This window comes from Microcebus murinus, chromosome 1 (genome assembly GCF_040939455.1).
Source record: "Microcebus murinus isolate Inina chromosome 1, M.murinus_Inina_mat1.0, whole genome shotgun sequence".
In the NCBI taxonomy this organism is placed as follows: Eukaryota; Metazoa; Chordata; class Mammalia; order Primates; family Cheirogaleidae; genus Microcebus; species Microcebus murinus.
The window spans coordinates 142,904,860-142,928,165 of NC_134104.1; the positions used below are offsets into that span (position 1 = coordinate 142,904,860).

The 23,306-nt window shown below is 36.9% G+C and overlaps 1 protein-coding gene across 37 annotated transcripts in view; it reads left to right on the forward strand.

Moving 5' to 3' along the window:
* The window catches only part of ARPP21 (cAMP regulated phosphoprotein 21), a 153,023-nt gene that overhangs the window by 101,737 nt on the left and 27,980 nt on the right, over positions 1-23,306 (forward strand). For all 37 annotated transcript variants that reach the window (XM_020285602.2, XM_020285588.2, XM_076006168.1 and 34 more), the window contains one exon: positions 3,268-3,394. In XM_020285602.2, coding sequence (XP_020141191.1) covers positions 3,268-3,394 — 127 coding nt within the window. The remainder of the gene's footprint in view (positions 1-3,267; positions 3,395-23,306) is intronic.

Below are 23,306 nucleotides of genomic sequence, written 5' to 3' on the forward strand. Positions count from 1 at the left end.
TTATCATTTGTTTCATTGCCTTAACATCTTGAATAAATTATTTTCTTTTCAAGCCACACAAAATCCTCTACCATGAAATGATTGTCACTCAGTTGTTCATTTTATCTTGAATGATTAATTAATAGTTCATCTTCAGTTGCCTTCTCTTCACTGGTGGGATTTAAGGAGATGTGTAAAATAATTTTAAGTTACAGGGGAAAGGGCTTCATTAATGTATTAATTATTTCACTAATAAATTAAATACTTCAAGCTTAATTATTGGGAAAAAAATAATTTAGCTCTTTTCACCTAAATAGCATCTGTGTCCTTACTCATTTCTGCTGTCAAAGAGAAGAGTTGGCAGAATGTTTAATTGAAGGCTTAAAAAAAAAAAGTCCTTCCCCAATGAAGGAATTTCAATATTATTACTAGTGACAATGCAGAAACAAAGACAATTCAGAACTCCTAGTGTGTCTGCAATGGAAATGTTTTTATTCCCTCTTCAGTAGATATAAAAAGTAGAAAGGGAGGGAGACAAATGGATGTTCATGGTTCATGATCAGTCATGACACTATGAACTTCTTTTTCAAGAACTACAAGTAAAAAAAACTCATTAGTAAACATTAAAATCTGGTTATCAAACTGTAGAAAAATTAAGAGAACTGAGTTGAGATTCAGCCCATGGACATATGTGGAAATATGTTAAATTTATGAAGAGACTGAATCTATTTAATAAACTGGAAAGTTAATTTCATCTGACTCATGATGTGTGCTTTCTAAATGCCCACTGGAAGGGTGAAGTGGGAAACACATGCGTGAAGTAAAGAGGGATTTGAAGAAGGAAAATGGGAGATTTGTAGTTTCTCCTTTCCTTTATTTACTTCATTTTACTCCTAATTCAGCTCACTTCTTGATTATATTTTAACATGGTTGGTTGAAAGTATATATTTTCTCCCTTTTGAGATACCATTACTCCTTTCTTCCTTCTCCCTCTCCTTTTGCACCATTCATACTGATCCTTTAATCCCAGCTCCCTCTTCTTCCTCTCTGAGGGAGGGTGAGGATGGGCCAGGTGTTGGTTCGTTTCATATGATTGGGAGCCATAATTCCTAACAGCTGGCCAATGCTTGGAGTGGCATTGGATGGAAGATGCTAAACCTCTAGCACACCCTGTCAAGGTATCAAAGAAGGCAGGTCTAGGGGAAGATAACAAAAACAAAACAAATAAATAAAAAAAAACTTGAGTACTAAAAATGAAATGACTTCATTTTTTTTTTTTTTTTACCTGTTGTGCTTTTATCTAAACCATTAGTGCTCATCAGGCAATTTTCAAGTGTTTGAACTCCATCCTTCATCCCTGAAGGTATTTTCATGTTTCACATTCAATGTGAAAAGGGAGATCAAGGAATGGATATCACATTCATGAACTGATATTTAATCAAGACACAGTCTTTTCTAAAGGAACAAAATGCTATCTTTCCTAAAAGACATGTAAATAGAATACTTATAAATAAATTAGATGATAGTTGTTCTTATTCTTAGTACTGGGAGGCATTTGGTGCATAATGGCATTAATAGTAACCTTTAATAGCACCACAGTTTGCCAGAGCACAACTAAATCCTATTATTATTCCAGAATTATTTGGGTTTTTATTATTACGAACTGCTTTATATAAAAAAAGGAGAAATAGTAAGATTAAATCACTATAAACAATGCATACAATAAATTGGGCGTCCTCAAACTACGGCCCGCGGGCCACATGCGGGTGTTTTTGCCTGTTTGTTTTTTTACTTCAAAATAAGATATGTGCAGTGTGCATAGGAATTTGTTCATAGTTTTTTTTAAACCATAGTCCGGCCCTCCAACGGTCTGAGGGACAGTGAACCGGCCCCCTGTTTAAAAAGTTTGAGGACCCCTGCAATAAATTATTTAGTTGCTAGGAACTGACCCATGATTGCTTTAGACTTGTTCAGCTTCTTACCCTTGAATATCCATGTTATTAGGTAGTCACAATTATAATTCATAATGATTCCATGGAATTGCAGAATCACAGGTCCACACGGATTATCTTTTGTTCCTACTTATCCTAAAGCAGGAAAATGTGTTACATATGTTTCAATAACAAGATTGGATAGAAAAGTCTTTCCTATTTGACATGAGCAAATAAGAAAATAAAATAGCCATAAAAAATCACAGTTCTAAAATAATTGGCTGTTAATTTTACTCTACATCTATAGTACTTGCAGGCTGTGTACTGGGGTGCCTCTGTGGTCACTTTTAAAAAAGATGATAGGAGAAAAATCAAGGCCTGGAGATGCAAAATAATTAACTAAGAGTAGTAAGAAAATAGCCTTAATAAAAATGACCTGAGACAGGCAAAGAAGTCTTTCTAGGTCAGGACATATTTGATTTGCATCTTATTGGAAGTAATTAGAATATTTTTGTTCATTCTCAGTCATTAGAATATTAAGAAGATGGCATAAAAATATTTTAACATACTTTCCCTTTTAGGATGAACATAAATTTTTTTGGATCCTGGCTAAGTACCAGTCACTGTGCAATGTGCTTTGATAGAGTTTTTCGTATTTCCTAACTGCATTATCTGCTTCTTTTAGGCTAGAGATGGGCAGTTTTCATGTCTCACCTGTGTTTCCATTTGAAAAACAATACAAGTTACATATAATATTTAAAACTACCATAGATTTTTTTGTTGTTGATGATAACTGTTTCATTCTCTCTTGTTTAATTTAAAAATCCCAAAATGGTTGTTTTAAAATAGCCACTGTATTGCTCATGACTAGGTCAGTAGTTGAGCAGATCTTATCACAGATGGTTCATCTCTGCTCCATATGGCTCGGGTAGCTTTACTGGGGCTGCACTCACAGGTCTAGAACTTGAGGGTATCCAGTCTATTGGGGTGCCTTTGTTCTCCACACGGACTCTTTCTCCAGCAGAATGGCCTAGATTTTACCTAGTGGCTGGATTCCCTTCCTGCAGGAGTGGAAGCTGCCAGTCTTCTTAAGGATCAGGCTTGCGAGCCTCAGACATCATTTCTGCCTCATTGCATTGGTCAAAGCAAGTCACAGAACCAGCTCAGATTCATAGCTTGGGGAGTGAATTTCACCCCTTCACAGTAGTAACATGCACATACACACAGACATGGGGAAAGTTTGTGGTAGCCATCTTTATAATCTATCACAGTTATAAGATGACAATATATTTTATCTTTAAAAAATTACTTTATGCACAGTTCTCATTACCTGTTTTTTTCCCCCTTTTCTCCATAGATGCCTGTGTATTATTATCCATCTGGTCAGTACCCTACCTCAACCACACAACAGTACCGGCCCATGGCCTCAGTTCAGTACAATGCCCAGAGGAGTCAGCAGATGCCGCAGGCAGCCCAGCAAGCAGGTACTTGGAATCTGTTTCCCATCTTTTCCTCCAATCCAGTTACTTTTGCTGGTGAATCTGTAGCTGTATTGTTTGGATGCGTATCCAAGCTTGGTAGTTTAAATCAGCACGTTTCCCCTACCCAAAGAAGATAACAAAGCATTTGATTGACTCTAGGTGGAAAAGTAATCAGTACAAGAAGGTGAAGCAAACGCCCATCTAGCATCCCAGGCGTGCATGCTAAACAGTCTTTATAAATTGTTTTTTGATCCTCTTAGTTTATTTTAAAGCAGAGAGACAGCCACAACCACATCCCTATCTTCCTAGTTCACTTTCTTTTTTTCTTTCCCCTCTCCAATTTAAAGCAAGAACTCCCTCTATTCCTAAGGCTAGGGAAGCAAATTAAGTTGTTTCAATAACATGCTAAAAAAGCACCGTCTTTAGAAGAAGGCTACTGACAATGCAGCGTGTGTCTCGGTGGAACTCTGACTCCGTGGTTCACTTTCACGATGGCCACATGCCTCCTGCCCAGAGCCCGGCAGCCACTGTGCAGTGGGAAGGGGGGCCGATACACTGTACGAGAGTGAGTAGCAGGTCTCACAGTGAACCGGTCTCTTTCCCTACTGTGTCACACTCCTAATGGAATGCCGTTACCCAGAGAGCAGCAGAATCCAGCAGGGCTGAGTGACTTGTGCTAGGGAGAGGTTTGTGTCATTCCTGCTGACCAAACTGCGGGGGAAAAACTGCTAATTGTCATGCTGAAGACCGCCTGACTAGGAGACTCTGCCTTCTGTAAGTAGGTCATGTTCAAGAGCATGTGCTCCCTGCTGCTGCTCATAAATGCCTGCTTGGTGATCTGATTTCTGCACTGAATGTATATGTATATATGCATAGGCAACATGTACAGATATATATATATATATGTAATATATACATGACATGTACTATTTTTATAAGCTGTGAAAAAAAAAAGTGCAATCCTTGCTAAGGATTAGCACCAATCATGGACACCCTAGGAATACTAATGCTGACACTGCTAGCATTTTGTCAGATTGGAAAAGGAATTAAATTCTCTGTGTGGTGGATGGCTATATGTTCTTTAGTTTATCTCATGGCCTATTTAAAGTCTGTGGGAGAAGAAATAGAGAGACCTATAGAAGACAGCAAGATTTTGTCTTGTTTCAACACTGTGTTAGTTCTGGAAAGAATGTATTTGACCTCCGAATTGACTTTATACATTTACAATAATTAAGAACACACAAAAAAAGTCTCTCACATTATTGGTTATTTTAAGAAAATCATTTGGCCATATTTTCTCTGAATTGTGGGAAATGTTATCATGCCTATCATTTTGGTGGTAACTGGGCTGTCAATTTAGATACTTACTATAGTAATGTGTTGCCTACATCCTGAACTATCTTATTTTCTTCCACTAATGTTAATTAAAGAGTTCGTTTATAATCTTCTAGATCTTGGTTCAGACAACATGGAGAAGTCTTCTTTTTGGTTACCAGTGTTTTTAGAAGAAGAAAGATAAAGATACCTAACTATAATGAATTTTATTTAGTTTAATGCCATTGTGTGACAGTTTTTAAAAAAAGATTATTTCAGTCTTGTGGCAGAGTGTCCTCACATACTGGACCATGGTAACAAATATGCTAACATCTGCTAAACCTGTAAACTCTCGATCTCTGTGAGGGGCTGAGAAAGTTGGATGAATATGTTAACTGGGCAACAGAATTAGATTTACAGAAAATCTAGGCTTCCCCACTGACTCCTACATTTCTGTTTCTCCTCTCCACTAACTTAACTGATGAATGTCTACATGAAAGAAAATATGTGTGGCATATTTTATTCTTTCATAAAACATGATGAGAAAATTCAGGGATGCAGAAACACTCTCCTTCATCTTAGAGAGACCTGACTGGCCCCCATCTGCATTCCATAGCAACCTGGTGGCTTACCTCTGTCCCTTGCTCTCTCGTCACTCAGGAAATGCCATCTCTAAGGTGAGACAATGAAGCTATAATGAGAAGAATGCATGCTAAAGCAGCTCATGCTCAAAATGGAAGCAAAGGCAGTGCTTGAAGTGTCAAGGAAGTGAGTGGCAGTTAATGCAGTCTATGGGAGGTGAGGAGGTGAGAAAAGTGAAATGATAGATGAGAAATTATGCCCTCAGAAGTAACAGCATTGATATACACATGCAGACTGAGACCTTTGAGCTCTTAGTTTTTGGGACCACCACATCTGATATCTGACCTAAAATCCCAACACATTTTCCACTGAAGTGCTGAATTTACCGAGTATTTTGGAAAACAGATGACCTCACAAAGAATCACTTAATGCTATTAGCAGAATAATCCAGGTAACCCCGGTCACATGATGGCTCTTTGATAGTGCATAGAGGCTCTGATTCCTACAGCTGGGAGTCCTTTTTTGAGCCTAGTGAGACCAACAGAGATTATCCAAAGGGGTGTGGCAGAGTTATTTATGACAGCTACTCCATGCTGATGGACCATCTTGTAGAGGAAAAAGCCTCTTTAGATAACTGTAAAAGCCACATTTTCTGGAGTAACTTGGAGGTACACCTTGTGCATGTCACACTCCCACAGTGATGTTCTGACTTACTCTTCTTCCTGTCTCCTTCAGTCGTTTGTCCTGGGATCTGACTCTCTCCCATCCTCATCTGGTGCTGACACCAGGTTGTGTCATAGCATCCTCAGCTATCACATTATTAAGCGTTTGAGCAGGACAAAATTATGTCAATTAGAGCTAAATGAGATTTTAATCCCAATTTTCTTCTTTGCACTGCTCTTAATCTTTATTTAATTGCAATCAAAACATCTCTTCCTTCTACCTTCTTGCCAGAGTTGAAATCTCTGTCAGTTACTACATCTTTCCTAGACTTTCAAACTCTGCACAGTCAATTTTTACAAAGTGAACTGGATACTCTACAGTTGATTAAATAGGACATATGAGTTACACTGAGGCCCTGAAAGGGCGCACAAGTTCTTCTTCCTGGTGATTTTGTGTTCTTTATCCTATCAATGGGTGGTAAATGCCCTAAGCATGCAGAAAAAGAAGCCTATGCTGATGGTGATTCTAAATAAAGACCATGAATGTTGAGAAATTTTGGAGAAATCAAATGGTAGATAAGCACAGTGATATTTGGATTTGGTAGGTAGGTATGTGAAAAAATTAAAATCTTTAATATAAAAATGTCTCTAATGGAAAAAAATGTATTGCCAATCTAACATTATCAGGCACTTCTAATAGTGGGGAGACAATTTTCTTTATGAGGCCATTGTTGATAACCCAGGTCTGCATAGAAAAGCAGTTATCAGGTTATAGCTGAAAAGGCTATAGTTTTTAAATCATTCTGGCTTTGCAAGACTTGGCTTTAAATCATTCTGGCTTTGCAAGTGAGAGTGGCTTAACTGGGAACAAATTTTCTCCAAGGTCAAACATTGAAATGAAGTGCGGATGAACCAATTTTTCATTTCCTCATGTTTTAGGTTTATTTTAGTAGTCAGGTATCATGCTGCTCTTAGTTAGCACCGTTTTTGCTATAGTTTTACCCTCCTTGAAAAACATCGTTAAAGTCACAAAAATATTAGCAATAATTATATCTACTATAGGTTGAGGGCCTCTTGTGGGCTAGTTGCTAGGCTAAGTATCTACAACCTTAATTTAATCTCCACCACAAATTTACAAAAGACATTCTAGCATATCTGTTTTACAGATGGAAGAAACCATTGCCCAGGGAGGTGAAATAAATTACCCTAGGTCCCAAGGTCGACTGAGTTGGGAAAAGCACCCAGGCTTGACTGTCTTTAAACCTGCATGTTAACTGCTTTACAGGAACAGTGTAAACACGGTTTCTAGGGGTGCCTTTACATGGAGAATCATATAGAAACTGGCATGCCAGAACTAAAGTAAGATGCTCATGTTCCAGAGGCAGGTAATATTAAATTAATTATTTAGGTACACAGGTTGGCTTAAAAGCAGAAAATTGGGAACCCTGGATTTTTGCCTCGCTGCTCAGCATGGGGTTCCATATTATTTTGCAGAGTTGGTCAATAGCAACAAATGGCAGAGAGCAGCCGAGGCATTTATGTTCAAATCACTTGTTACAAAGGAAAGGAAAATTAAAAAAGAGTTTCTCTTCGATGTTGTTTCCAACTCCAAATTTCCTTTTCACTTTAACGTAAAAAGAAATGTATGTAGCTTCATTTTTGGCCTTCCAAAAATCTTGGACATCTAAAAAACAACAAAATAAACTTACAAAGTCCTATGTATTTTTGCAAAGGAGCATTTGAGAAAGAATCTAGGTTTTGTATCAGAATAATACTGGCCTCATAAATTGAATTGAAAAGTGTTCCCTCCCCTTCTATCTTTGGGAAGAGGTTGTATAACATTAGTGCTAAATCTTCTTTAAATGTTTGGTAAAATTATCTAGTGAAAACCCCCGAGCCCGGAGATTTTCAGAAGCGCTTTTAAAAAATTTTTTATCTTAATATAATTTCTGGAGCTTTTAAATTATGAGTTAATTTCTTCATGATTATAGGACCATTCAGATTATCTATTCTATATTCATGGAGTTTTGGTAGTTTGTGGTCATCAAGGAATTGACCTGTTTTTTACAAGTTGTTGAAGTTAGGAGCATAAACTTGTTGTTTAATGTCTTTTAATAATTTCAGGATGTGTTGTGATATCCTGTTTCATTCCTGATAGTGACCATTTTAATTTTTTAAATTTTTATTCTTATTATCTTATTATTTTATTACTTATTACTATATCTTGCTAGATTTATCAATTTTATTGCTTTTTTCCAAGAATTAGCTCCATGTTTCATTGATTTTTCTCTTTTGCTTTGATGTTTCAATTTCTTCGATTTCTGCTCCTGTCTTTATTTTATTATTTCCTTCCCTCTGTCCACCTTAGATTTATTTTGCCCCTCTTTTCTGTAGTTTCTTGAGGTCGTAAGTTAGATTATTGATTTGAGATATTTTCTCTTTTTTAATGTAAGCATTTTTAATGCTAAAAGTTTCCCTCTCAGTCTGGCTTTAGCTGTGTCCCACATATTTTGATATGCTGGGTTTTCATTTTCATTCATTGCTACGTTTTTGTTTTTTTTTTTAACTCTCTTTGAGACTTCCTCTTTGACCCATGGATTATGCAGAGGCATATTGTTTAATGCCCAGGCATTTGGATGTTTTCCTGTTAATGATTCTAGATTGATTCAATATAGTTACAGAATATATTCTATATGATTTCAATTCTTATAAAATTGTTGAGGTTGCTTTAATGGCCCAGGATATGGTCTATTTTGGTGGCTGTTCCATGAGCACTTGAGAAAACTGGTTATTTTGCTGTTGTTGGGTGGACTGTATTATACATGTCAGTTAGATCCAGTTAGTTTAGTTTGTTGTTCAGAAGTCCTATATTTTTGCTAATTTTCTGTTTACTAGTTCTATCAGTTGCTGAGAGGTGGATATTCACAACTCTGACCAGAAGACTTCCTAAAGCTCCGAAATGAATCTGAAGGCAAAGGTTGCCCTCCGTATACCTGAGCTCCAAGGCTAGAGGAGGGACTTAGAAGTTATTCAGAGCATGTCATCATTTGGTTCCATTCCCAAATGAATAGGAAATGTTTCATTTACTAAAACAAAAAGTTAGAAACATTCCATAAAAATAGTCTGGAAGGTAAAGGTCCTCTGGACAGTGGGGTTTGGGTGAATTTGTCCTATAAGCTGCTGCTTACGTCTCTCACTGGCCAGGTGTTCAGCCGTATTGCTTAATGCCAGCAATATTACTTTAGGTTTAGGTAGAAGAATAATGAAGATGGCTCTTTACAGTGGACAGTTCCTAATAGACTAGGATATTCTGTATACCTGAATGCTATGAAAATAGAACATTATGAAGTCAAGATGGCTAAACAGCAGAGCAGGAAGGAAGAAAAAAAAAACCTTAAAGGAGGCTACATTAGATTACATTATAACTGCAGCACATCATTTAGTGTGGATTCTAAAAGTTATGGAGATGTGTCCCACTTCTGCTTTATAAAATCCCTTTTCTCTCCTCCCCACAACTCCAACTCCCAACTATCTGCTAAATTATTCATTTTGGGTAAAAGAGGTTTCATAGAGCATTTTTCATAAAAATGTTTTACTTTTAAAATTATAGTTCAAGAGGAAACCATGGAAAAAAAATCTTAAAAATGCATAGTATTGCAAAGCCCCTGCAGCTTTTGTGGGACTTCCTTATGCCAGTTTAATGTACTTCTGCTCTGTTTCTCTCAGGTCTTTGTGTTGAGTAAATGATGCCCCAACTGGCCATGTAATAGCAGAGTTGGAATCTCTCACAGAAGACAGTAATGGAGGTCCTTAGACTTTTTTTTAAATTTCTTTATTCACTCTTTTATTTATATTAAAGATAAACCAGCTGGGCATGGTGGCTCATGCCTGTAATTCTAGCACTCTGGGAGAACAAGGCAGGTAGATTGTTTGAGCTCAGGAGTTCGAGACCAGCCTGAGCAAGAGAGAGACCTGTCTCTAATAAAAATAAAAACAAATTAGTTGGACAACTAAAAATATAGAGAAAAAATTAGCCGGGCATGGTGGCTCATGCCTGTAGTCCCAGCTACTCAGGAGGCTGAGGCAGAAGGATTGCTTGAGCCCAAGAGTTGGAGGTTGCTGTGAGCTAGGCTGACGCCATGGCACTCTACTCAGGGTGACAAAATGAGACTCTGCCTCAAAAAAAAAAATATATATATATATACTTCTCTCACACTCTGCTGGGTAGTCATCATGAGATATGACTAGTATGAATAGAAATGGAGTTTAAACGCTCAAATTTGCTAACTGAGGCTAGAAGGTCAGCCTCTGCCCAGTGTAGAGTCTCCATCATCAGAGCCAGGAAGGGGGCTTTTGCTACTTCAGTACTTACAGATATAATGACAAATTCAGGGTTCAGAAACTCAACCGGGTTTACTCAGTCTGGCAAAGTCTGACTTGTGAGATTCTGCCGTGAATATGGGAACTCAGAACCACATAACACATTCACGTTGTAAATAAAGCACACAAACGAGTGAAAATCACGTCTCAATAACTTGGAAATTATGTTATCACCATCCCCATTCAATTGGAGGTTCCCCAACCATCAGAGTCTGATCTTTCCCTTCCCTGATAGAGTAGGTGGACTTGAGCCTTGCAACAGGCCTCCTGTTTGCTCAGCTAATCAGAGAGGATAATGAAAGATGTAGACAACAAAGAAGGTTGCAATGAATCTAAGATATATGGAGGTAAAAGACATAGGGAAGAGTGCATGGTGAGGGAAGAGGAAACCAGGTCAGGGAACGTAGGTCCTTTTTGTTCTGTTTTACTAACTGATAGTATGATAACAGCATCACCCAGGAATCTTCAGACAACTCTCTGACCTTTGGGGTATGATTCTGTTGGATCAAACCCCATTCTACATCTGAGGAAACGATTTGTATAAAGAGTTCTTCAGTGAAGAATTGTAGCATTGGAGGAGGTCAGCCTCTCAGAAATATAAACTTTAAAATAGACCAGTGGATTTTTGTTTCTCTCTGGCTGGAACAAAAATCCAAAATACCTTTCAACTCTTTAGGTATAACTACTCAGATCCCTCTAGCCCCTTCCACAGAAACCAACTCTAGGCCTCTGAGGATTACTAACAACTGCTTGTAAATGCCATTCCCAACTCTTCAAAGGGGAGAAAGGAACATTACTGTAGCCAGTGCTTCTCAAACTTTAATGTGCATATATGCCACGCAGATCTTGTTAAAATGCATATTTTGATGCAGTAGTTCTGAAGTGTGCCCTGCAATTCTGCATTTTTAGAAAGTTCCAGGTGATGCTGATGCTACTGTTCTAATGCCTTTGAGCAATATAACAGTTAGTACATTTTTATCCATGGCCAGCTCATATTCAAATGGCTGCAAAGAGAAGGAACTTATCCAACCGCAATCTTGGATTTGACATTATTTGTATTTTAGGCACAATTATAATATTTCACAATCAGCATATCTGATCTTGTGAATTATAGCTAGTATTTAGAATTAATACACTAATGTTTAAACATTTGAATTTTAAGACAGAAGATAAATATAACACAATTCCATGACATAGCAGAATGTTGAAAGAATGGATATGTGTACTTATTTTCACTTTGGTATGGCAGGGATTGTGTGTGTGTGTGTGTATGTGCATGTGTGTGTAGAGAAAATATTCTGTTTAGCTAGATATCTTGGTGGTCTATCTTTGTCCTGTAGAAAATATGGTGCCTCAGTAAAGTTGTATGAATATGGAAAAGGCTAAATGTAAATCTCTCAGCCATCCAATTCAAATATAAATAAGACCAAAACTGAAGTTAAATGTTATGGAATCAAATAGAATAATAGTGCAATGAATCAATGCACATCAACACATGAATATACACATTTTTCAAAGTCCAAACACCCCAGGAATATGTCACAAAGCCTTCGGGCCACTTCCAGGGGTATGGTGTGTTTAGATTTTAGTATGACTAACAATTTGGGAATTTCTACAAATTCAAAGTAATAATGCGTCCCATCAAAGCTCATTTCAAGTATTCAGATGGAAGGAAATAACCTGTCCTTGAAAATCTAGCGCCATCACCCTCTGTTCCTACCAGCTATTTTCTCCAATCATTTTAGTTTATTCCTGAATGTATAACAATGGAATGGGCTTGATGGCACTGCAGGAAGAAGGAAGATAGAGATGTGATTATCTGTGGCACATGTGTACTTGAAAATAGACCAAAGCCATAGTTCCTTTCCTGATAGGTCTGCACAGAAGTTCAATAAATAGCAATGTGTTTTACTTTATTTCTTCTTTTGGGAGTAATGTTTCTGTTGTAATGGCATATTGTTAGTATTAACAGCTCCAAGTAAGAAATAAGGTTATTGCCTCTTTAGTGTTGTTCTGAAACACATTTGGTATGGGGTAAAATGTACCTTAATGGAATCTACAAATTTACTTAACCAGAGCAGTTGGGTAAGGCTGACAGTGAATCTTGTATTTTTAGCTTGACTTATTAAGCAGTCAGCGTCAAGGTAATTGAGAGGGTTTTATCTTCAGAAGTTCCTTTTCTCATTCTTTGTGCCTATGCTGTTTCTCACCTTGATTTTTTTTTTCCTCCTGGGATTGGCTGGAGATGGGGAAAAGGAGCATCAAAGCTAAAGAAAGAATTTGGAACACCACTATCATGTGACCAATGTGATATATTAATTTGTAGACAGTGGGATATGTCTTTCTAACTTAATTTGCCTTCCCTAAGACTTGATGATTTTAATAAAAGATTTATTTGTCTAATTATCCTACATATAATTTCCATACATTTTAATATTTAAAATCCCATTAATCTTTTGTTAAATTTTGGAAAATAATGTATATCTAATAGTCACTCAGAGAAGCGGTGTAAAAGTTGTTACACTTGACAGCTCTAAGGAAGTGATTTATACTTTGCATTATTATATTATCAAAAACAGAAGGGTGAGTTATCAAAGAGTTATATGGGGATTTAATTGTTTGATTTCTGCTAACATCAGTGGGAGTCTCATGGATAAATCCTTATGGAACCTGCTGTTCTGAAAATATTAGTTTGGAAAAGGTTTCTATGGAAATGTTCATGTGTTTCTTCCATTAATTGGTCTAATTATTCCATTTAAAGAGAGGGGAATGAGAAGTATTTCACTGGGATTAAAAGACAAGTTAACATTATTAGGAGCAGTATTAGAAAGCATGCTATTTTTAGACTTAAAAATCTTACACATTTCCAAAACCATATAGATGGCCAGATTTCTTCTGTCCCCTAGGAAGTTATAGTAAAACAGATTTATTCAGCACATTAGCAATAGTTGCTTTGGCTCTTTTCATTTTATGTGATTTTTGATGTTTCCATTTTCATTTGTTATGCAGTTAAATACTACTGGCATGGTTAGGATTTCTGACTTTCTATACAGATGAGAAGTAAGAAAGATCATATCATGTGTTTTATTTACTATGAAATAAAAAATGGAAAGCAGCAATTTGTTAAGAACAGGAAGAAAAAAGAAAGTTGGATTTGTGATAGTAAGGAAAGAAATGTGGCAAGAAAAGCATACAAATATGTTTTTTGAGATGCTAATATTTCTGTACAGTTTTCTTAAGAGAGCATCTTGAATTCTTAAAAAAAGAAAGAAAGAAAAATACCCTAAAAAATCCAACCTAGTTGTTCCCAGAGTCTATTTTACCTGATTATTTAACTAAATGAATTTAAGAGAAGATAAAATTTCTTTATACCATGTGTAGCCTTGACCATCCTTTTTCTTTTCTTTTCCTTTTTGTTTCGTAAGTTCTTGCCAACAATTTCTGCTCTCAGCTGTCACCTCCATCTAGGAATCACTCTGTTTTTCAATCCCACTTTTCTTTAGAAGCACATTTACAAAAAAAAATATTCTTCATGATCTCTACCACCTCCCCAACCCTAAATCTGTTTTCTTACTTTACTTTAAACTTAAGTTACTTTTAACTTTTGACTTCACGCAAGTTCTTTAGAACTCTTTTTTCTTTTTCTTCTTTCTTCTTGTATTAAATAAAATTTGCACTCCAAGCTCAGGGTGCTTTCATATTACATTTTAATTGTCTGAATTGTTCTCTTTATTTTAATGTATCAATTTTGTTTCTTTCTGTTTTACACATTCTATTCTATTATGAGATAGAACTCTTCATTCTTCCATAGGCATTCACAATTTAGCATTCAAATGATGACAAATAATGTGCTGGTTTTCTCCTCTTCTTTTCAGAGAGCACAAAGAATACTATACTTTCTTTTGTTTACGTTGGTGTCCCTAGAGCCAACACAAATTCGGTCCTCAGGGTTTGTGACTTCACTTAGAGATTTGTTGTGAAAAAAGAGTAAAGAGCATCTTGTTGAGTGTTATTTTTATCTTGCTTCCCAAGTTCAAAGAGACAGTAGTACCCATGGGGAAAGTGTTAAGCTTTTGGATGGTTTTTATATTTGCCATTTTCAAGGAGTTCACTTTTGCTTACAATTTTTGGTGGTATTCCAACTTGGAGTAGAAAGCATTATGCAAATCTCTAAACTTAAATGATCCTATCCCTTAGCAAGATGCTGCTCTTTAAAATTCTTTCTTCTTTCCACTGTCTTCAGATATGGCTGTGTACTATAGGGACATAAATATAAATTCAGCAAAATCTGTCAGCATGGATTCACTTCAGCCATTACATCCTATGCTGTCCTTTCCTCAGACCATCAGCATGGAATCACAGTTTACGTTACCCCTTCCAGCTCTGAAGTATCATGGGCCCTTCTGTCAAAATGAGTGTCTCATAAATTTAACAGTTCTTGCTTGAGCCAAACAACAGTTACTGTAGCCCAGGAAGGCTACAGTATTGTGTGTGCCTCACTGAGTTAAAATAATTCTAAAAAAGCACTGTGACTCATCTACTCTCTGTAATCCCTATAGGGGTCACAAGGGCATCACTACTTGGTTCAGTTGTTACAGTATGATCCCATGGTGGAGGCATTTTTGCATATTGGTTCATTGGGAGAGTATGTTAGCAACACGCAATAACCTTCACATTTACGTTCTTGTCCATGTCCCTGAAACCACAACAGGTCTAGTCCATGATCTCATCTAAGTGCTATTCACTGTTGTCAATCTTTCCTGGCTACAGTGATGACTCTGATGCTCTTCAAGGATTCCCCCCACTCTCTAACTGCTGATGTCTTCTCCCTGATTCCCGCATTATTTCTTTGAAGGTATCCAGAGGATTTTTTTTTTTTTTTTTTTTTGAGACAGAGTCTTGCTTTGTTGCCCAGGCTAGTGTGAGTGCCGTGGCGTCAGCCTAGCTCACAGCAACCTCAAACTTCTGGGCTCGAGCGATCCTTCTGTCTCAGCCTCCTGAGTAGCTGGGACTACAGGCATGCGCCACCATGCCCGGCTAATTTTTTTTATATATATATCAGTTGGCCAATTAGTTTCTTTCTATTTATAGTAGAGACGGGGGTCTCGCTCTTGCTCAGGCTGGTTTCGAACTCCTGACCTTGAGCAATCCGCCCGCCTCGGCCTCCCAGAGAGCTAGGATTACAGGCGTGAGCCACCACGCCCGGCCTATCCAGAGGATTTTTAACATTCCCCAAGATGCTCTTACTGCTTTGGGGGTTGTTTTGTTGTTTGTTTTCATTTTTGTTTTGCAATAGGTCCAGCAACACTGCAACTTTTATGAGCCATTGTGGGTTATATAAACTGTTTTGAGAATTAAAATTAAATAAATAAATGGCAGAAAAAGGGACCAGAATAGAGCCAAGAACACACCTTGCAGAGTGCAGGATTCTGTAGTGGAGCACACATTTCAATGGATTGTAAGAATAGGCAATAGAGTCTGTCAAGCTGGCTCCAAATGAGTCTCCATGGAGTTTTGTTTCCCAAAGAAAATAATTTATAAACATATACCACAAACACTACTCATCTATGCATGAGCAGTATTAACTAGAGGGTGTGGTGCTATGATACAGAGGTCAGAGAGTTTGAGGTAACTTTTGGAGAATCTTGATGTAAATCTTGTTGCATTTCCTCTAGATGAAACCTACTAGATCTCCCTGGTAGGAAAGGCTCGGCTTTTGCTGACCTGAGCCTGTGTGATTGAGATGAGTCAAAGAGAACAATCCAAGGACAAAATATGAATTAGAGACAAAAGCTCCTGCCTAGCTGAAAATTGTAGCAAGAATGAGGAGAAATAAGAAAATCCAAATGGTGGCTTTTGTTGTATTTTATTTTGTGTGTGGAACATTTTATAAATTATGAAAGCAATGCAGTACTTATAGTACAGAAAGTTTTAAAAAAAAACAAAAACTCCATGCTAACACAATGAATTTTTATTTTTGTGTCTTTTTATCCTGCCATTGAACATATATATATATATATATATATGTGCATACATGTTATAGATACAAGCGTGTATTGTGATCATAGATTATGCCATTTTCTTATAAATATGGCATTTTTATTTATTCAAAACTTATTATTTTACATTTACATGTGCACTGAATATTTCAACATATCTGTGACACAGTTTTTAAACAAGTGAAGCTGTGTTTGCAGACAACATGAGTGTTTACATTAAAAGTTCAAAATACTCTACAAAACAACTAGTAGAACTAATAATTTAATAATGTTGCAGAATACAAGGACAATATACAGGAATCAATTGTATTTGTAGATACTTACAGCAAACAAATAGAAAACTAAAAATTTTATTTATAATAGTGGCACAATTTTAATAGCAATAATTAATCACAGCGCTCCTAACCTGGTGGTCCAGGGAGGCCTAGGTCATTGCCTCAGTCATCTGGGGACCACTCAAGGTGAGCCCCGAACACCCAACAGTATCTTGCAGAGTAATGGCAATTACAACAAGAAATGTTTCGCTATGCAGTTCTCACTTTCCTGATTTCCTCTTAAATAAAGAAGTATGTATCTTGAGGGAGCTAAAGCTTTTAAATCATTAATCTTCTTTAACTTCCATATTCAACACATATTTCATAATAAACTTTGGTTTGCTGCTCCTCTCCCCAAACAGAGACAACTCCATAGATTTTTGTTTTCAGCTTTTTTTTTTTTTTTCCCACCTTCTGCCAAGGGCTTTTTTTCTTTTTAATTTCTCATTGTTAAAAATGAGGCAGTTCAAGGAGCTCACACTCTTTGAGCTGGAGTCTACCTCAAGTGCCTCGGTGACTGTGCCACACAAACGGTTTCCTTGGCAATGGGAATGTTGCAAAAAAACACAAAACAACAAGATGGAAACATTTGCCCCCTGCCTCTGTCCCCAGTGCCGTCGGCCCTGCTGTTTGCCTGGCTCAGGAAGCACACTTGAGACAAGAGTTGCACATCTTGATTGGCTGCCATTGATGGCCATCGACTGCAAGACCCACTACCAACCACTTGCTCTATATGTCCATTAATGAAAACAGTTCAGCATGTGGAATGGTTATTTTCTTATTACTGCCTTTAGCTGGTGTTTCCTAGATATTAAAGTAGAGAAAGGGAAATTAGGTTTTAAGAAGTGTATGTGTGTGAGAATGGGATTGTTCAGATAAACTAATTTTAAATGACTGGTAGCATTTATTTTTACATTTATTTTCAGTCTCTGAAATCTGAATATAAGATATTGTTTAAATTCTGACAGGATGTAATGCCATGTGTGATGACAGGTATGGAAAGTAATGAACTAATTTGGCAGTATTTATGACATGCTTGTTAAGTGTACTTCTAAGTAAGCCCCCATGAGCTCAAAATGGTGTCCTCTCTCCACTAAAAATGGCAAGACAAGTATAGACATGTGAATTTATAGATAGGGGAATCTACTGAAGTCTAATTCTAGGGACATTATTCAGCAGACATGGAGATCAACTGATACGATTTTAAGTCGTAAACTTTCAGTATGCCCTAGGAAATCAGTAATCCCATGTCACCTTAGCGTCCAAAGCTCATTCTGTTCCCAATCCAATTTATCTCTCTTAACTGTATCTTTTCTTTCCTTAGAACAATGACTGAGAATATGCATATATAGTTGTTGATTTCTAAATTATTATGCTGCTTAGCTTGTCACTTATTGAAGGATTTGTGGTATGCTGTAGACTTGCTCTTCTTTCTCTGGGTAATGGAACCACCTGTTCAGCTTGGAATTTTAGGAATTTACCAGTTTGCCAATATATTTATTGTCTCTTATTCAGGAAGAAGTCTTTGACATGAAGAGAAAAGATAAGAGAATTATTTGCCATTTTTTTCTTTTCTTTTTGCATTGGCTTAAACAACTAAAATTTATTTTCTCACAGTTGTGGAGCCTAGAAGTCCATAATCTAGGCATCAGCACGTTTCATTTCTTTCAAAGCCTCTCTCCCGGGCTTGCGGATATCTGTTCATCTTTTTAAACTGAAGAATAGAAGAAATATATTAAGTATGGAAACACCACATGCTTTGCCAAAGTGTTCTTATAATTTTGTCAACAAACACTAGCACTTTGGATTGTTTACAGCCAGAATTAACCAGAATCGAAACAGTGATCCTGTGTCCCTTCCCATTTTGAGCCACTGTACTGTAAGAATTACATTATACCTCCAGAAACTAGGTGGCACATATTAAACATCACATTGAATCTTAGCATGTTTATCAATGGATCTTAAAAACATTAAAAAAAAAATGCCAGGGCTTATTCAAAAGCTTGGGAAAAACAGGTTAAAAAGACACCAAAAAAAAAGCTGTTTTCTTTTTTTCTCCTTTTGTTGTTGTTGTGGTTGTTGTTGGTTTGTGGTGACAGTATCTGACTGCAAATTATGTGAAGCAGGCATGCCAGCTCTCAGCACCCCCGGGAGCTGTCTTCCCATCTCAGCTCACGCTCATGGCCCTCAGGGTCTGTGGCATTGTCTTGAAGACTGGATACTTGAATTCTGTCCATTTGCCTGGTGGTGACAGCCAGTACTTGTATGAAAACTGCCATCTGGCAGAAGTCTCAGTTGGGTTTGGGGGTTGTGAGATTCTCCAGAGAAGGCCGAGCCTCTTTGAAATCACCACAGATGGCTTTATCTGGGGAGCTAACAGGCATGGAAGTAGAAGTAGGAAGTAGAAAAATAAATCAGCTGGGGGTTTGATGTCTGCTGCTCTTAAGAGGACTTGAGATGAACTTCGTTGATTGATTGGGACTGTATTATGCATGTGGAAGAATTTGGAGGCACTGTGAAAGCAAATTGAAACTTTAAAGACTTTGAAATTAAAGAGCCCATCACAGCACTGGGGAAATTAGACTTTTCCTAAAGAAACGTGCTGATGTGATGTAAAGTAGCCACGGGGAAAATGCAGTTTCCTGGCGCCTAAATCATTGTTTCTCAGGAGATGTTCCACCTGCATTAGGATTGACAGGGTAGTGAAGGAGCTTATAAAAAATGCAGATAACTAGATCTTCCTGAACTGCTAAAGGCTGGGTACCACTTCTCCCTAAGGATTACGTGGTTTTGTGGGGAGCGTGCATTTCTTTAGTCTCTTTGAAAGGCTTTTTCCCCCCTAAATGTAGCAGATTCTAATGCTCAGGCAGATCAGCTTTTCTAAAATGCATTCTCAAGCAATTAATATGCCATTAATATTTAAAAACCACTGGCCTAAAGCTAATCTACCTTGAGAATTCTTCTTGAGTTTTATTTTCTTCCCTGTGTTCAAAGGAATCCATGTTGGCAAGAATACCATTGGGTTCAAACTGGGGGCAAATTTTCCTCCACGTTTTCAAAGCATCTCGAATACTATTGATTTGGCAAATGTTTTATCTCTCCATTTTTAGGGATGTGTTCAGAGATGATTAAGACTAGAAGGTGGATAAAGTAGATGGAAAAATGACATCTGGCTGGCAGTTGTTGGGTACTTATAAGACAAAGCCACTTATAAGCCACTCATAAGACTTCTGTGCCTTCAAAGGTACAGTCACACCCCTCTCTATTTGAGAATAACCCTCCTGCACCATCTCCTCCTCGCCTTGGTCCCCATGGAGATGACCCTTTGAGGCTGCCAGCAAAGTTTGTGCTCCACTCTGTTGTTTTTTTTTTATTTTTTCTGCTCTAGTTTTAAAGGGCATATTTTAAGATACTCTGAGGGAAAAATGATCTGAGTGGAATTAAAACCAATGAGGTACTTTATTTTTAAATGATGGAAATGGGAGCTAAGATAAAATGGACTTCCAGTATGTGGAGACTAGAAAAATTAGCACTACGGCCACCAGTGATCTCATGACATGGAGGACTGTCTAGAACTGCAGTTTGTGCGTAAAGTTTTTTTAAAAGTCTTGATATGTGTGTAACAGTCACCTGTCTCTCATTGATGTGCCTCACAAAGGGTGTCTCCTCTGTCGTGCTTGTCACTATGCAGTTACACTATTAAGGAAAGGAGCTGTTCCTTAAACCCATAGAATCACATAGAGCTTGGATAGTGACCTAAATGGTAACCCAGCAATTCTGGTTTTAAAAATTTTAAGTCCTTGAGGGGCTACCAAAAATCGAATATATATTATGGAAGTGAATTTAGTGCATTGATCATGAGTTTGAAGGTACAACTGACTTTAGGTGCAATTTAGAGGCCTAAATAGGGGCATCTCACAGTCCCAGTCTGGAAATCGTGTCTTAAATTAAGTCATTGAAAAAAAATTTTATTACCTTCTATTAATAATATTTGTGGAACTAATTATTCAGAAATTCTTCATCAATAGTAAAATTTGACTAATGATTACTTTGAAGTTCAGACATGATTGAATTGCTAAGAATGAAATTGCTAAAATGAAAATGTACATTTAGAAAATATAGCTTTACTTATGAAATGAAATTGTTACTGTCTGTTCTTGTTCCATAGAAAAATATTGTGAAAGTTTTAACTTTTGTCGGTAATCTAAAAATATAAGGTTGATGAAAAATAACATTTGATTTTAGTCCCTATGAAATCTCATAGAGACACATGTATTTATCAATAGAAATTATAACAATATTATATGCATACTTTTGCATGATAAATAATAACATTTTTTGGAATGTTTATTTTTAATATTATGGCTTTGATTTTAAAAATTGGCAGCTTGTACTACAAATTTAAAAGTTGTCAACGACATAAAGTAGTGTCTAGCAAAAGATTTTGTCTGTTTTTTATTCTCCTAAGTATTTTTTTTTTCTTCCAGGGCTGATATATGCCCCTGGCCTTCTAGGTTAAATTTGGATCCTTATGTGCTTTTTTCCTTGCACCCCTATTGGGAGATAGCTGGAGTGGAGGTCAAGGATTGACCTCAGAAAGTGACACACCTATACCCTTACTCCAGGTGACCCTCTTAAACATTGTGTTTTTTTGACCATAAAAGAGGTTACTAAGAATACAGAATTGCAAAGCAAAAAGGGGACCCTAGATAATGTTGTGTGTGGTTTTAGTTTTCTGTTTGCATGTATAGGCATTATATTTTGCCTATATGGTTGCCTATATTTTGCCTAAATGGTTGTGGAGAGATAAATGTAAATCCACTTTTGCTAAAAAAATTATAGTTCTATTGTTTGTATATGAAAGATAGAAATTCATATATGCATAGATACACAGCCTGTAAAGGAATTTTAACTTCTTAGTGTGGCAAGGAGTTTAACACTCATTATTTCTAAAACCTCTTCACTTCACAGGATCTGAAGTAATGCTTTATATTCTACTGATTAAATATAAAGTTACAACATCAGAACTAAAATCATGAACAATACATTATGTTCTCACATGCCTACTATTACTGAAGGGCAAGAACAATTCAGCTTAGGTGAATTTTTGTAAAATGAAAATTTATCCTTTTAAGTAACTGAACTTAAATTTTGCATAGGAATTTTGCAGAAATTATTTCACTTTCACACTTTACTAAGCAATATATACACTGAACATACTGTTTGTTCTTCCGTTATGTATCCCGAGACTACCCTTTTTTTCCTGTTTTGTGTCTATCAAAATGTCAAATTCTAAGCAGGATTACCTTGCCCCCATTTTTTGCCCTACTGTTATGTGGGTTGAGAGAGTGATAACAAAGCTTGTTAGAAATATGTCTGAGATTGATTCTGAGTGATAGCTAAGAGGCTTGGCTAAGAAGGAGAAGTGTAGTAGAGAAATAGTGTGAAGCATAGTTATCTAGCTCCTCTCTTTTGCACTGGGTCCTTCAATTTATTGCATAAGTGAAGCATCAGCGTACTGAATTCAGCCAACAAGCCTTGATGTCACTTGGTCATAGCTGGAATACAATTTTGCACAGGTTTTCTTGCCAAGGAACAAAACTCCACCATTCCAGGAAACAGAGATGACATGTAAATGTAAATGAAGGCAGAGTGCTTTCAATGCTTATTAAATTAAATTGAATGCAAGTAGTTTCCTCCTACTGAGATAAAAGATAAGAAAGATAGAAAAGACAAAAATAAGTTCTTTTAAATAGGTTGGCTTTAATAATTATTACATATAAATAATTTATTCTACATAATGGAATGGTTAAGCATAAGAACTAAGGAATTCAATTGCCTGGGTTCAAATGTCTGCCATTTACAGCTATGTGACCTTGAACAAATTAACCACTCTGTGCCTCAGTATTCTCATATGTAAAATGAAAATAATCCCAGGACTCGCTCCGTAAGGGTTAAGTATAGTAATGCACGTAAGTGACACTTAGTGCTTGAAACATAGGGAGTGCTTGAAACATAATGACTGATACATAATGTAGCTCAGGGTACCACATAGAACCTGTGCAAGAGCTGGGCAGTGATTCTGAAGAGTCTGAAAACTTTGCATTCTAAACCCCTTCTACGACTTATCTGTAGTGTCCAATAGCCAGTGCAGTGGAACATTCCATGCAGTGATCTTCCACTGGAAATTTAACTTTCTGGATTTTAAATGATTAGTCATACACAGCTAGAATCATGTTTTTATTCTTTGAAAACAGGACATTTTGTATTCTATTCATTTGGTAAAATATAGGCACATCGCTCTGCCAAATTCCATTCTGGAACTAATTTGTAAATCTCCACCAGTTGGAGTGGTAATGGCACATTTACTTAAGGTAATGTTGAATGCAGCAAGGAGGTGCCAATCTCTTTATTGATGTAAACAAGAGAAGCTTGGCTATTTAAAAAAAGAAGCAGCAGCAGCAGCAGCCCTATCACAAAATAAAACAATCAGGTGCTAATTTGTTTCTTTGCCTGCTCTGGATGCCACTGTATGTGAGGGATTATCATGGAAAATACATTCTTGCTGGAATTTGGAGCCTTTAGGCATTTGATGTGCCAATTGCCTTCACTTGGTTCTAGTCTGTAATTTATCATTGGAGTGTCCTACCCTGCTCAAATGTGC